The sequence below is a fragment of the Canis lupus genome, chromosome 24 (genome assembly GCF_048164855.1).
Source record: "Canis lupus baileyi chromosome 24, mCanLup2.hap1, whole genome shotgun sequence".
NCBI lineage: Eukaryota > Metazoa > Chordata > Mammalia > Carnivora > Canidae > Canis > Canis lupus.
In genome coordinates, this window is record NC_132861.1 from 49,146,864 (window position 1) to 49,162,040 (window position 15,177).

The window sequence follows — 15,177 nt, forward strand, 5'->3', positions numbered from 1 at the left end:
CACGTTTCCATCAGGCTCAGACACAGGGTCACGCACCAGAAGAAACCGGGACGGGAAAGTCATGGAAAAGCCTCTTGCAGTCGGTCCGCCCTAGGTCCTGGGCGTGCGCACCCGCTGCCCGCAGCGCACGCCCCGCGCGCCCCGAGGTGGGGTTTGGGTGCCCGGGGACCGGGGCGCAGGGCAGGGCAGGGCAGGGCAGGGCGCGGGGCCCCCTCCCTCCGCGAGCCCCGGGGCAGCAGGTGCGCGCCCCGAGCTCGCCTTTGGTGTCCCGCCGCAGGAGAAAAATGGGAAGCTTTGATCTCAGCAGAGTATTTCTTTTGTTAAGGGCTTTCTCCACACCCGGGCCTTGCAGCCTGCAGGGGAGTTTGACCTCCGCAGTCCTCCAGGCTTGGCATTTGGCTGTCTGCTGTTATTTTTAGCAAGAAGTATAAAAAGAATCTCAAAAAGTTTGAGCTGGGGAGAAAGTGGGCCCATGCGGGTGCCTCCAGGCATATGCGCCCCATCCAAACCCCACTAGAGGCAGAAAACAGCCCAGAGCCCAAACGGTGCACTCAGGTCACCCTAGGGGAGAAAGCTCAGGGAGCACGGTTTTAAAAGTGAAAGTTCACATCCGTTGTTTTATGGGTCGATTTTTTTCTAAATAGGGTGTTCGAGGTGAAAACACATTCTTAGGTTGAATTGCACAGTGGGCAGAACTTTTAGGTACATACTTCTTGATAAGAATGTAGATCTCAGTAATAATAATAATAATAGTAATTATAATAATAATAAAAATAAAAACATTTGCTAAACTCATCTCAAAGAAAAAAAAAAGGACCGTTTCAAAAGGCATTTATGATACCTCTCAAGTGCACCTAGCAGGCACTTGAGAACACTGCATCATTTAGATTTTCAAGGACTTTGGACCTGAAATCCTTTACAAAAAAAGTATTCAAATAAAATCTTAAGATCCGTTTCCAAAAAATAAAAGAAAATATAATAATAATAATAATAATAATAATAATAATAATAATAATAAAAATATGTTTCCAAAGGTGTTCCCCCACCCCCGTCGGAGTACATAACATGGTGCCGATCCATCACTCATACCAAAAAAAAAAAAAAAAAAACAAAAAAAACCCCACAAAAAAACAAAAAACAAAAAAAAAACAAAACAGTTACTTCTGTTTTGGAGGAATTGACAAAGAAAAACCCAGGCCAAATAAATCAACACCGAAGTTCAGAAGGTCAGAGCAATTTGTCTTGGGAACAAAGTCTTCCCTGGAGCTAAGAGGCATTCAAAGGGACTCTGGGTGGTAATGGGATTATTAAAGATATACCTGGGACCAGATAAATATTTGATGATTTTGCAAAGCGCTAGGGTTTCTCTGCAGATTTTCTTCTGCTGACACATGTTCCCCCGTGGGGGCCGGACCTTGGGGCTTCATCAGACCTTTGCTGAGCCAAGGGCGGCTGGGGTTTCCCCCAAGGGCGCTTTGTGAGGGTGCAGAGCTGGGGGGGGGGAGGACAGATCGGGGTTTACAGAGAGGTGCGTGGGTGTGTGCGCGCGTGCATGCATGCTTGTGTGTGTGTGTATGCACGTGTGCAAGGGGGGAGGGCGGGGAGGGAGGGAGCAGATGCGGGTTACAAAGCTGCCACCTAGAGGCGCCTGCCTGCGGTGTATATAACGCGGGGCGGCCGCCGGGAGCTCAGTGCTGCAAACCGCTCAGCCCCGAGGCGGGGAGCCGAGGCCGCCGCCAGCGCGCAGGGAGCCCCGAGCCCGAGCCCCGCCGCGAGGTAAGGCGACTGCTCCCCGCAGCCCGGCCTGCACCGAGGGGGGGTGCACGGAGGTCAGGGCTTCCAGCCTGGAGCTAAGTGGTCCCCCCCCCCCCCCCAACCCCCCCAGCCCGGACTCCTGAGTCGCTGCGCTGGTGGCTGCAGGTCTGCTTTCCCAGAGCACGGCGCTGCGCGCTGCAAAGCGCCTTGCAAAGCCGGGGCCACCGCGCTCTGCTGCGGAAAGCAAGAGGCCGGGTGGCCTTAAGTCACGCGTGGAACCAGCGCTCGTGCAGTGTGTTGGCTTTAGGCACCCAGAGCCGTGCGCCTTTCAGCTCGGGTAAGTGCAGGACTCAGCAGGAATGCGCACCGTCCATCCTGCTGGCCCGGAGCTGGCATCAGGCACGCCTGGCACCACTCACTGCTTGCCTCTTCCACGCGTGGGTCCTTGGGGTGGGGGGAAACAGATGGACTGGCCAGTACAGGTGTCATTGAAGGACGGGCTAAGCTTGCTTGAGGGGGCATCCTTAAGGGAAGCCCCCCCTAAAGGGTGCTGTGAATCTTTGTGATTCCAGAATGTATTTGAATCCAGGGCTCTGGGGCGGGAGGGAGCACCAGCTCCTGGGAGCCTGGAAGCTCTAAGGGTGAGTGTTAAAGGCAGCTCGGTCTTGGGTCTTGGATGGCTTCCTGGCTAATCTGATTTGAATATTTATTGTGCTCTCGGAAGGTAAGTGCAACTGGCAGTTTGGGGGGGAAAAAGGCACAGGCACAAGTCTAGGATTTTTGTAATTTAAATATACCCTTCAGGTAAAACCTGACTTTTGTTGGATTTCGTTAGCATGCAGAAAGACTGGAGGGGTGACTGACAGCGAGAACTTTGGAGTGAGGTCAGGGGTGGGTGGTTAGCCAAGACTTGTAACTTCCAGAGAGAATGAGAAGTTGTAAAAGTCAGACTGGCTGGCTCCCTCTGCGGCTCCCTCCTCCTTTTCTGTCTCTCTTCCTCTTTTTCTTTCTTTCTTCTTTCTTTCTTTCTTTCTTTCTTTCTTTCTTTCTTTCTTTCTTTCTTTCTTTTTCTTTCTTTCTTTCTTTCTTCTTTCTTTCTTTCCTTCTTTTTTCCTTCCTTCCTTCCTTCCTTCCTTCCTTCCTTCCTTCCTTCCTTTTCTTTCTTTTTCTTTCTCTCAATTCACTTGCTCACGACGGGATCATTAGGTTTTCCAGAAGTGCAGGAGGGGCCCCTGACATGGTTTACAGCTCTTGGAGGGGTATTTGGTGCGCTGACATCCCCTGAAACTTCATTCTGCAAAGTCTCAATGTGGTAACTTTTTCTTTTCTTTTTAAACGCAGATGCTGCTTTTGTGTCCTTTTATTTATTCCAGCAAAAATGCGGAGATCAAATAGGCTTGCCTAGAAAAGAAAGTGGAGGCTGCTGGGGTCTGTGCTTAACTTTCTATAGATTTTAAATGGATAAACTGCCTGTCCTTCCTCCCATCAGCGCACGAGCTTCCCCAGATGCAAAGCCTTTCTCTAAAGCAAAGTTGCACATGGGAGCTCTAGCTTGGAAACAATTTGCTCTTTTTCCCCCCCAATCTGTGCAATAAACACTTGAATGTGTGCACAATTGCTGAGCTGGATGCCCCAGCCTCTTGGGGATGGGGGTGGTGGTGGGTAAGGGTGGGGGTGATAGAGCAAAAGAAAATTGAGAAATGCCTGCATTTTGCTGCCTGTCCAATTTTAAAAAGTGGCATGCATTGCAATCATAGTTTGAAAAAAGTTCCAGAGAGTATAGCCAAGGCAACATGCTGGTGCTTAACTGAGTCAGGACTTTGGAGGTGAGTTTTCCCCTTATTAACAGCAAGTCCTGGGAGAATTGAGAAGGTATTATGGTTTCTAATCAGACCCAGAACAGGCAAAGTATAGGCTTTCTGGGTGAAAAAAAAAAAAATCCAAACAAAAAAACCTACTTAATCAGGAACAGTGGCTTTTTGTGTGCTCATCTAGGCAGAGGGGCTTCTGTTTTCAGGGAGGCGTGAGGGAGCTGGCTGGAGTTACTCAAACCTGAGACCGGCAGACGGTCACTCTAGAAACCCTAAGAGTAAACTGAGGGGGAGAAAAACCTTCAGGATTTCAGGACTTTAGATTTTTTTCGGTGGTTTTGCAGGGCGCAAACGGATTTTGGAACTAAAATGTACAGGGTTTGAACTTAGCTTTACTTTTAGGAAGAAGAACGGTCTTACAGCACCTTTCTAGTCGAGTTACACGCACGTAGGTAGAGTTTAGAGAGAAACTCAAGGCCAGGTCACAGAAAGTGCTGTTCAAGTCCAGAAAATTGTAGTCCTGGGACACACAGTTTCTATTAAGAGTAAAAACAAACAAGAAAAAAAAAAAGAAAGAAAGAGAGGGAGGGAGGGAGAGAAGAAAAGGAAAAATAGGAGAATTATCTGAGTCTGTATTTGATGGTTTTCTACAGGGAATATTTGATGTTTGTTTGTTTTTTTAACCGAAGAATCTAGTGATTTAGAATTGGAGAAAAAAGTAGATGCTTTCCTGATGAAAGTGAGGAGGGGAGTAAATATTTTTATTGTGAACATTTTGCTGAGCCACAGGTAGGTTTGGAGCCGACTCTGTTTTGTTCCTAGTGCTTGAAGGGTGGAGGGACTGGGAGTCACCCGGGTGGCTAAGGGACAGCTAGAGGAGCAGTGGGCAGCAGGAGGACCCTGGGTGGGGGTGGGGGGGGGCTGTGTCAGCCAGATAGCCAGCATCTTCACATTTTCTAATTGTAACAAATACCTTTGTGGGGCTCTTCCCCGAGTTTTATTAGAAGAGTCCAAGATTGAGTAGCCTTCTCCTGGGAACTCTATTGTGTCTGGCCGAGAGCCTGGCTGACCTCCCACTGCCTCGTCCAGGTCCTGAGCTGGGTGGGAACTGGGGTTCTGGTTACACCCGGCCAACCCAGACGGCAGCCTTTGTGACGTGGATCTTTGGATCTGCCCTTCTGGGCACAGCACTGCTTCCCTGTGGGCAGCTGAGCACAATAGACCAGATCGGGTTTCTGGATGTGGGGTTCCTTTTCTCCCCCAAATATTTAAAAGCGGGCGAGGATGTCCCACCCCATGTGTTAACAGGAAGTAGGTTGAGGACTCCAGGGATAAGTGACCTATATATGACTCAGGGTAGGGAGTTTTTTTCCCCTCTTTTCCTCTCTTTATTATTATTATTATTATTTTTTTGAGTTTTCTAATGATTTAGAGCCATTCCTTGCTTGTGTGAAATAATTCGTAGTCTGCAACTGAATGTGCAGTCAAGACACATTCTGTTTGCTTGGCACTGGAGGACAGACCATTCCCCAGTCTGCTGTCAGCCCTAGCAGATGGCTGCAGGGAGCCTGCCAGGGCTGAAGCTTTTCTGGACTTGCCCATAGATTTAATGCAGCATCTGTAAAAACAAAAACAAAAACAACCCCAAAAAACCAAAAAGCAAACAAATAAAACCCTGACCCCAGTGATGGGCAATTGCCTAATGATTTTTTTAGATGTGGTGTGAGTTCTCGTGACCTGAACTGCATGCCAACTAGACTGGCAAAGAGGCCAGAGCATGGCTGCCACTGGGTGAAGTCTGGAAAAGTTGGGGAAGTGAGGAGGGCCGTTGTTAGCCACAAACCGAGATACGCGGCTCTCTTCTCCTGGCCTGGCCTCAGTGTGCAGGTGTGCAGCGGCGGGAGGCTGAGCAAGGTGATCCAGTTTGAACAACAGTGAACTGCTCCGGGAAATTCCATCCTGGGAGGACACAGGTCCCAAACCACAGAAGGCCAATAAGAAAGGTCACCTGTAGGCAGAGGTCCTAAGGAGCCCCAAGGCCCAGGAGGCCCCTCACTGTGCGACCTGGTACCCAGTCCTGGTCGCCTGGTCCCATGTAATCTTATCTGCACCAGTGGGGACTGGGAGCAAGCACGTTCCTGAGGCCTGTTTGCACCCTGCCGCCAGAGGCCCCCACTGCATGCCTTCTACCAGGTTTGTGTCCCCCTACACCCTCAAGAGCCTTTTTTTTTGCCATAAGCTGCTCCTTTGCTCAAAACCTTTGCGGCTCTGTGTGGGCAGGCCCAGCCTGACTCCCTCACTCCCTGTACCCCTGCCCCTGACTCTTGTCACCTGCTACCTTTCCTTTGTGGGGAGCTTGGCCTCAGCCTCGTCCGGTGACCCTCTCCATGGTCTCTATCATTGATCATCTCACCCCTGCATTCCTCCCTGATGACCCCCATAAACCACGTGAGTGGGAATTCCTCACCCTCCTGCTCCAGGGGCACCCACCACCGCCCTGCTGCCTTCCTGCCCTTCTCAGTTGGCTGGTGAGTCCTTGAGGATGGTGCATGGCGGTTCTGCTCTTTGGCCTCCAGAGCAGTGCTCCCCTCATGGGAGGCTCCACAGACATTTGGGGCATGAAAAGGGTGATCTTTGTCTCAGTTCGATGAGGGGGAGTTCGGAAGAGTCTCTTCTGGACTCCTGTTCCAGTGATGGCCTCAGACCACTGGGCTTGGTGCAGCCTGATGATCACTATTGACTTCTTGACTGTGGACACCCTGAACCCCTGTATTGTGCTGGCTTCATGCAAAGATGAAGACATCGTAGGGGTGCAGGGCTTGGGCAGGAAGAACATGGAGTGTGGTTTTTTTGTTTGTTTGTTTTGTTTTGTTTTGTTTTTGCACTCCACTGTCCTTTATTAGCGCCCCGCCGAGCACCATGCTGGCTGGGGGTGCAGGACTCAGGGGACCCAGGGAGGCAGGAGGTCGCAGCCCCCAGACCACTGCGGTGGTCCTGTGCAGCAGGACTCAGGCGCTGGTGTTTTGGGTCTCAGCTGTGGGGGAGCAGTGACACATAATAGAGCTGTGTGGCCTGGGTAGGGGACCAGGGGGAGAAACAGGATGCGTTGATTGGTGTAGGAGCAGCTAAGGGGCTGGTGCAGAATAATCTTCCTGTCTGCGATGGGGATTTGCAAACATGCCGAAGGCAGTTACGGTGTGGGCCAGCCAGAGGCCTGACTGCTTGGCGGTCTCTGTCACGGAGGGCCTGTCCCTGGGCCCGTGAGCGGGCGGTTTACTGCAGGCCGACTGCCCCCCGTGCAGACTGACCTCGGGGCCTTCTAATTCTGGCTTGACCCCCAGCCCCCGGTGAGCTCAGGCCACCGTTGGGAGGCAGCGATATCTCACACCACGTGCTGCACTCCAGTCGCTGTCAGGGATCCTTGGCGGATGCACACGCACCTGAGAAATGAGAGGCACATCTCCCGGAAAGGTCCTCCAAGTGACCACAAGGAGCTCCTCTGCCCTCGGGAACGGGAGGGTGGCTGAGGCCTTGTGCGGACCCCAGGCGCAGGCCGTGGTCCCGGCGATGCTCCCAGGGTCCGGGTGCGGGACGGGGAGTCGAGAGACCGGGAGCCCTGGCGAGAGGAGCAGTCGGCGGGGCTCAGGGCATGCAGGGGAGATGGGGGTGCCCAGCGCCCTAGGATGATGGAACTGGATCCGTTACTGTTCTGTGAACCCTCCCTCCAAAATCTAAAATCTCCCTCATTCTTGATGTCAAATAAATAATACAGAAGTTTATAGAGTAGAATCTACAAGCTCTGGCCCCAGGCTGGCGGGGTGGAGTTGGGGCTTTCCTCCAGCAGAGAGGGGACCGGAGCGGCTGGGTTGAGGGGTGTCCCCAGGTCGGGGTGGTCTTCAGTCGGCTTGGACTCCCTGGGAGTGCGGTCCGCCGGCTGTGTCCTGCGTTCGCTGGAGGGCAGCTGGGCCTCCGGTGCTGGGCGCTCTGGGCTGTCGCTCGCCGGCCGCCCCCTCACCCCTCCACCCTCGGGTTTTGTCGCCAGCCTGTGGAAACCAGGGGGGCCTGGGTAGACACTCCGTAGCTTGCCCTATCCGTGGCTGTGAGAGGGCCACTTGTTAAGATCTCGGCCAGCAGATTAGGAAGGTCCTTTCTTCGGGGGCGGCCGCACACCATCGGCGGGACTGCACCAAGGGGACGGCCCCAGCCCTCCTGGACCCTGGTTCGAGCCCACGGGCCTTTGCTGCAGACCACATGGGACATAAGATGAGGTTGTCTTTGTCAAATCATATTCTTCTCTGGAAACGGCCTTTGATTGTTTCCAAAACCAAATGCATGAAAAATACTGAAATGACGGGGCAGGGGGCTAAGCTGTTGTGAGTTCGGTTTCCCAAATCCAAATCCTCTGTCTGGATTTGCAGGGCCTCTGAAGACTGTGCTTTGTTTCAGCTCCTCTCTGTCTCCCTCCTCCTCTTGGCCACGAAAGCCGCCCTGCCCTGGGAGGGGGTGCCGGGGGTCCTCCCTGGGGGAGGCGGTGGCCAGGGCCCCGGCCTCGGCCCTCAGCTCCCGGGCTGATGGGTGGTGGAAGATCACCGACCGCTGGGCCAGCGGGCTTGCCCCCTCGCTCCACCCGGGAGCCCCGAAGCCTCTGCCCTCCCCTTGGGCCCTGGCTGGAAGAGCCCCACTGTGGCCCCGGGAGGGAGGGGAGCCAGAGGCCCAGTGATCACTATTCAGGTTTCCATCGCCCAGAGGGCAGAGGAGGAAACCAAGGATGGGCCCTGAGCCCTCCCTGCGCCATGGTTGGAGCGGTTGGCAGCTCCAGAGGGTCGGTCTGGACAACTTGATTCTACTTTTTTTGGAAGATTTTATTTATTTATTCATGAGACAGAGAGAGAGAGAGAGGCAGAGACACAGGCAGAGGGAGAAGCAGGCTCCATGCAGGGAGCCCGATGGGGGACTCGATCCCGGGATCCCGGGGTCACACCCTGAGCCGAAGGCAGATGCTCAGCCGCTGAGCCCCCCAAGCGCCCCAATCTGGACATCTTGACCTAGTAATTTCCAAAAGGGTGGGGTGTGAGAGGCATGTAACTTCTCATACAACCCTGGCCCTGCAGGGGTCCGGCTGTCCACACTGAACAGTGCCCGGCGCCTTCCGCTGAGCAGCACAGGAGGCCTGAGCTCACTTCCTGTCTCCTCGTGGTGAGCAAAGAGCTGGGGGTGCTTGGACCCTGTCAGGCTAACAGGGCTGGGGGTCCTGGGGCCCTGGGGGCGGGCATTCCTTCCTCTCCGGCCCTGTGACGGCTCTGTGGCTGTGTCTGCCCCGGCCTTATGGGGCTGGGGAGGGGCCCTGCCTGGTCCGGGCCCCCCTCTGCCCGGCTGTGCCCTCCAGCACAGCCCCTCCGCTCTACAGGGACTGTGGAGTCAGGTGAGGTCATGAGGCCAAAGTGCTTTATAAAGCAGCCCATGCTGCAGATGTGTTTCATGTTAAGGAAATGGGGGGATTAAGGGGGTCGCCACATTGAGCCATATATAGGAGAGCGGAGCTGAAATCCTTGCTTTGTTCTCTTCTGGGGCTGGGGGCTTCGTGGGATGGGGAGGGGAGGGCCAGCTGCGGGCAGGTTAGTGGCCGGGCGGGGGCGAGGTGGCAGGAGTAGCTTCAGAGCACGGGCTGGGGCTGGCTGCCCACCCTGAGGCCAGTCCAGGGGGTCAGGGAGCCGTGGATCCTCGAGGGTGTCCTCTGCTGCCCCTTGGACCCATGGGCTTTGGGGCTCTTCAAGCTGCCACTTAGGACGAGGCGGTCCGAAGTCTCATAACGTGACAGTTTCCTTTGTCCTAAACGTGGTCATGCTGAGTCTTCCTGGGTGCCCTCCTCTGCTGGTGTGTCTGGTCTTGCACAAGGCAGTGGTCACAGGGCATGGGCTCCTCCTGGTGGGGTGCTCTCTGGGCCCAGCCGCTGCCGGCACCTCCGGGGAGGCCCAGCCTCCTCCCCTCAGCAGCGGGGCCACGGGGACCTGGTGAGGTTCCCCCCGGGAGAGGGACCAGTGGCCACTTTCAACCCCCAGAGGAGAACTGCCCAGAAGAAGCCTGCAGGTGATGTCCGCTACCTGCTACCTGAGATTTAGGATTAGGTCACCTGCTGTGAGTTTCGAGGCTCAGGAGCCGGTCCTGGGAGACCAGGGAGCATCTCACTTGTCAGGGCTCCTGTGCATTTATCCTGAAGGCCAACGTATCAGACTGCCCGTCTCTGCACACCCCTCCGTCTCCCTCCGGGCGGGGACGTGTATTACTTAGGCAGTGAGACTTGGCTTCAAACGTGGAGCAAGAATTAAGGGGGGCTGTGCTTTTTTGCCAAAGGGATGGGGGTGGGGTGGGAGGGAGCGACAGGGCACCTGCTGTGTGCTAGATTCCAGTTTGGACCCTTCGGTTCTTGGGCGCCTCTGGGAGATGGTGCCGGTGTCTCGAGGATGCAGCCAAAGGCAGGTTAGCGAGTCTCAGGTTCAACGCCGGTGAGGAAAGAGTCAGGATTCCCACCCAGGAAGGTCCGGTCTCGGGGTGGCTGGTTTTCCCGGCTGTGTGTCCTCATACCGTTAGCGTAGCCACCTGGGCGCTGACCCGTGGACCCGTGTGGCCCATCCTCCAGGGAGTTCTGTGTGACCTGGAATCCACGTTAAATGAACTTGGCGCAGAAGCTCGACTTGGGGTCAGTTATTACCTGTGACATGTGAGAAGGAAGGACAACAGCATTCCTCTGCGAGGTCGCTCTCCGCAGGGCGTCCTTGTTCCCGTGGTCGCACAGTGGGCTGCCCACCCAGGGCCGTGTCCTGGAGGGGTTTCGGGGCCCTCCAGTGGCTGGGGCAGCAGTAGAAGACAGCCCCTGGAAGCTCTCCTAGCCGGTGCATTTGGGGAGAAATGATCATTTCTAGGCACAGGGGTACTTCGGAGCTGATTTCTCTGTTAATATCAAAATGGTGACAGTTCAGAGTGTTGGCCTCACGTCAGGTCAGCAGGAAAGACAGTGGAGACAATTGTCTGCCCCTCCAGAACTGCAGCAGGTGGCGATTTTTGTGCCCTGGGTCTTGGCACAAGCTGCTGTTGAAGCAGTTGGGTTAATGAAAGAAGGAGACACGAGGCTGTGGCCCACAGTGCCAGACAGCTGGTTGGTTGCCCTTAGTTGAAAATCCCACGGCAAACCCAGGGTCTCCGGGTTCCGGGGGGTGGGGGGCCGTGCGGCGGCAGCCAGGCTGCAGGGCTGACCGCGTCTCACGTCTCACGTGGTCTTCGTGAAGGCGAACTGAAGGTGGCCTGTTCGACCCGGGTTTACACGCACGTTTTGCAGGAAGGTAAAAAAGCACTGAGTCACATTTTGGATGCACCCTTGGAATCTGAGGCCCTCTCGTTAAGACACCAGAGCAGGACACCGGGGCCAGAGCAGTGCCAGGAACAGATGATCGCTGCTGCCGTTCTCTGGGGTATGGGGAAGGTGGCTCCAGTGTCCCCTGCTGAGAATGAGCGAGGCGTCAGCGTCGCTGTGGCTGTCAGACGTCCCCCCCTGCCCCTGGTCTGGGCAGATCTCACGCTGCGGGCACAGCCGGGCTGGTGAGGTCTTGAGAACACAGCCATAAGAAGATAGAGAAGGCGGTCCCCCTCTCACTCGGGCGCCGCAGGGGCTTGGATGCTGGGCGTGTGTCCTGTCATTGTCCTGCTGCTTCCTTTTCTCCTTTGGGTGGAAGACGCCATGAGCGAAGCAGAGCGGCTGAGCGTGTGGAGCGCTGCAAGGGCGCCTGCTGTGTTCCCCGGTGAACCCCCTTTTCCATTCCGTCCTTTCTGTTTCATTTCCGCCTAGGCCGTTCGCCGGCTGCCCGCAGCACCATGGATCTGCACCTCTTCGACTACGCCGAGCCAGGCAACTTCTCCGACATAAGCTGGCCGTGCAACAGCAGCGACTGCATCGTCGTGGACACCGTGCTGTGCCCCAACATGCCCAACAAAAGCGTGCTGCTGTACACGCTGTCCTTCATTTACATCTTCATCTTCGTGATCGGCATGATCGCCAACTCCGTGGTGGTCTGGGTGAACATCCAGGCCAAGACCACCGGCTACGACACTCACTGCTACATCCTCAACCTGGCCATCGCCGACCTGTGGGTGGTCGTCACCATCCCCGTCTGGGTGGTCAGCCTCGTGCAGCATAACCAGTGGCCCATGGGGGAGCTCACGTGCAAGATCACGCACCTCATCTTCTCCATCAACCTGTTCGGCAGCATCTTCTTCCTCACGTGCATGAGCGTGGACCGCTACCTCTCCATCACCTACTTCGCCAGCACGTCGAGCCGCAGGAAGAAGGTGGTTCGCCGCGCCGTCTGCGTCCTGGTGTGGCTGCTGGCCTTCTGCGTGTCCCTGCCCGACACCTACTACCTGAAGACCGTCACGTCGGCGTCCAACAACGAGACCTACTGCCGCTCCTTCTACCCCGAGCACAGCGTCAAGGAGTGGCTCATCAGCATGGAGCTGGTCTCGGTGGTCCTGGGCTTCGCCATCCCCTTCTGCGTCATCGCCGTCTTCTACTGCCTGCTGGCCCGCGCCATCTCCGCGTCCAGTGACCAGGAGAAGCAGAGCAGCCGAAAGATCATCTTCTCCTACGTGGTGGTCTTCCTCGTGTGCTGGCTCCCCTACCACGTGGTGGTGCTCCTGGACATCTTCTCCATCCTTCACTACATCCCCTTCACCTGCCAGCTGGAGAACTTCCTCTTCACGGCTCTGCACGTCACGCAGTGCCTGTCTCTGGTGCACTGCTGCGTCAACCCCGTGCTCTATAGCTTCATCAACCGTAACTACAGATACGAGCTGATGAAGGCCTTCATCTTTAAGTACTCGGCCAAGACGGGTCTCACCAAGCTCATCGATGCCTCCAGGGTGTCGGAGACGGAGTACTCCGCCTTGGAGCAAAACGCCAAGTGACGGGCCCCGCGGGGCCTCGGGGACAAGCGTGCGCGCTTCCTACACGGCGCTGGGTTGCATCGTCTCCAAGAGTTCAAGCAAGGCGCCTTGGGGCTTGAGGCCTGAGTCGCGTGAAGTGGGGAAGCAGGTGCCACCGTGGGCCCTTCTCCTCTTTGTCCGGCTGCCGGGGTGGCTGTCACGGGGCCGTGCGTCCTGACGGCGTGGGCCGTGCTGCGTGACCCTGCTACTTACTCGTCCAAGCCGGTTGCGTGGCGGGCTCGCCTGCACTTCTGTAAAATAGGACTTTCTGTGTTCCCTGGAGGTTTTACTTGGTGACTTGTATTTAAGTTTTAAGACTTTATTTTCTCATTATCGGCGTACCTTATAAATGTACTTGAAAGTTTAAATATATTTTATAAAAATCGTATGGGCGCTGTCACATACGATACATATACATACGCTGACATATATTCAGAGCGTTGTAGTTTTAAGACTAGTTTGATTTCAGTTTTGACTAAGGATGACATTAATTGTTAGCTGTTTTGAAATTTTATATATATATATATATATATAAATATAAATATATAAATATATAAATATATGCCGGTCTGGGCTGAAATGTTTTATTTACGATAGTTTTATATCTGTGTGGTGCTTTGCTACCTGCATGGGATATGGGACAAGAAGGACGCTGTAAAGCAGTTTGTGATATTAATTGTATCGTAAAGTTACATTAAAAATGCGAAACGAAGCGGAACCTCTCCAGGCTGCAGCGCCGCGCACAAAGTTTTGAACAGTCTTATTTCGGAGAGTTCTCTCAATTTGTAAGTTATTTTTCTTTTTTTTTTTTTTAATAAAGATTTGTTTTTCCTAAAAAAGGCATCTGCGTCTCAGTGTTAGAAGCATGTTTGGCATTTAGGTGGCATGTGTGGTAATAACAGTACAAATATATACGGCACGACGGGTTGTCCTAATATGTATAAGAGAAGGGCGCCACCATAACGGCAAAACCCCAGGGGTTCACTTGTGGAAATGACATAAAGGGGAAAACATTCGAACGTATTGAGGGTTTGGGTTATTTATTTATTTATTTTTGAATTTTAAAAAAAAATTTATCTATTCGTGAGAGATGCAGAGAGAGAGAGAGAGAGAGGCAGAAACAGGCAGAGGAGAAACAGGCAGAGTAGAAGCAGGCTCCCTGTGGGGAGCCCGATGTGGGACTCGATCCCAGGACCCTGGGATCACGCCCTGGGCTGAAGGCAGATGCTCAACCACTGAGCCACCCAGGCCTCCTGGATTTGGCTTTTTAAAATTTTTTTTAATTTTTTATTTTTTTTATGTCATGCAATGTATTTGCAGGGAAGAGGTGGTTGGGAGGTGTGGCTTTCAAGACCACATTGGTGCTGGGAGGTTCTCACCTGCTGTTGGCTCGGAATCCTTCAGGGCTCAGGACTCATGTCGTTGTGCATGACCTCGTGTGCTCCCAGGGCCACATGTCACAGCCCCTTGATGCTCCCCTGCTAAGGTCCTGTGGTATAAGTCCTGCTTTCTCTTTCTGCATACGGGACAAACTCTTCATTTAAAAGATAAAACCAATCAGAGACCCTCTTCTTGAGGCCATGGGGTGAGCGAATCGGCAGCCTGGGCATTACCAAGTAATTCCCCCTTGATGAGTGGCTGGAAAGAGCACTTTGGGAATGGCCCATTCTGCTGTGGCCTCACCCACCCTCTGTGGGACCACAGAGTGGTGGAGACCTTAGCGGGCAGGTGCGTCCGGGCGGGATCTGATGGGGAGGACCCGGCTCCCCAAAGCTGCCCTTAGCATCTCCACCTCCGATGGGACTGATGCGGGTGGAGAGCTATTTGCCAACACAAGGGTGGACCCCGGCCAGGAGCTCCACTCTCCCCTGTGGGTTTGGGGGCTGCTACTGTATAGGAAAGTCCCTGTGCATGTTGGCTCACCCATAGACTCGCGGTGGGCTACCCCCCCCAGCAGCCCCCCAGAGCCCACGGACCGAGCCTGCTGCGGTGGTGGTGGGAGGGGCTCCTATTTCCTCAAAGGGCTTGTAGCTGACACTTTTGAAACCAGGGTTATAAATTAAATATCTAAATATCTGCTTGATGCACACACGTGTTCTCAGGTGCGTGTGCGCCTTGCCTTGTTCCAAATAGGATTCCGGTTGGATGACAGTAGTGTAGTTAGTGGGACAGCAGCCCAACCACAGGTGAGGATCCCAAGAGCCAGGACGAGCGAGAGCAGGATACCAGTGAGTCATGCCCCCAGACACGTGTTCCTGACCATAGGAAGGGATTGCAGCTTGCTCCCAGCTTCCTGGGGGTCTAAGTTCAGAGAGAAACACACTCACCACATAGTAAATTCGAGCCCTAAGCTCAGCTGTGCAGTAGGTGTGATAGAGAAAGTCATTCAACTCGATTTCTATCTCGAGGCCCCGACTCAATTCAGAGATGCTCCCCACAATTGCCCAATCACCCTGGGGTTTTGGGCAAGCTCTGCAGGGGGTGATGTGGGGAGGAGAGTCGGGGGTGGTCCTCACCGTCTGTCCCTGCCATCATCTTCAGAAATGTGCACGGCCATAGGGCTCCTCTGTGTCACCCTATCGCAGAGTCTCCTTCTATTGTTTTCCAGCCTCACGTTGGGTCGTGGGGTCCTCGGGTC

The 15,177-nt window shown here is 54.3% G+C and overlaps 1 protein-coding gene and 1 long non-coding RNA gene across 4 annotated transcripts; one reads left to right on the forward strand and one right to left on the reverse strand.

Annotated features, from left to right (window-relative positions):
- Nucleotides 1-1,680: 1,680 nt before the first annotated feature.
- On the forward strand, nucleotides 1,681-13,378 carry ACKR3 (atypical chemokine receptor 3). Of its 3 annotated transcripts, XM_072796796.1 has the most exons (3): nucleotides 1,683-1,776; nucleotides 1,886-2,092; nucleotides 11,407-13,378. In XM_072796796.1, the coding sequence occupies exon 3, from the start codon at nucleotides 11,433-11,435 to the stop codon at nucleotides 12,519-12,521; it is 1,089 nt and encodes a 362-aa protein (XP_072652897.1). In that variant the 5' UTR covers nucleotides 1,683-1,776; nucleotides 1,886-2,092; nucleotides 11,407-11,432; the 3' UTR covers nucleotides 12,522-13,378. The 3 variants fall into 3 exon arrangements, with proteins under 3 accessions (XP_072652896.1, XP_072652897.1, XP_072652899.1); XM_072796795.1 differs by lacking the exon at nucleotides 1,886-2,092 and having other exon boundaries at nucleotides 1,681-1,776; XM_072796798.1 differs by lacking the exons at nucleotides 1,683-1,776; nucleotides 1,886-2,092 and adding an exon at nucleotides 2,688-3,067.
- Nucleotides 2,870-4,672, reverse strand: LOC140616253 (uncharacterized). The gene is made up of 3 exons (XR_012016799.1): nucleotides 4,540-4,672; nucleotides 3,992-4,102; nucleotides 2,870-3,156 (listed from the first exon to the last, which is right to left on the reverse strand). It is a non-coding gene; the product is annotated as an uncharacterized lncRNA (long non-coding RNA).
- Nucleotides 13,379-15,177: the final 1,799 nt, after the last annotated feature.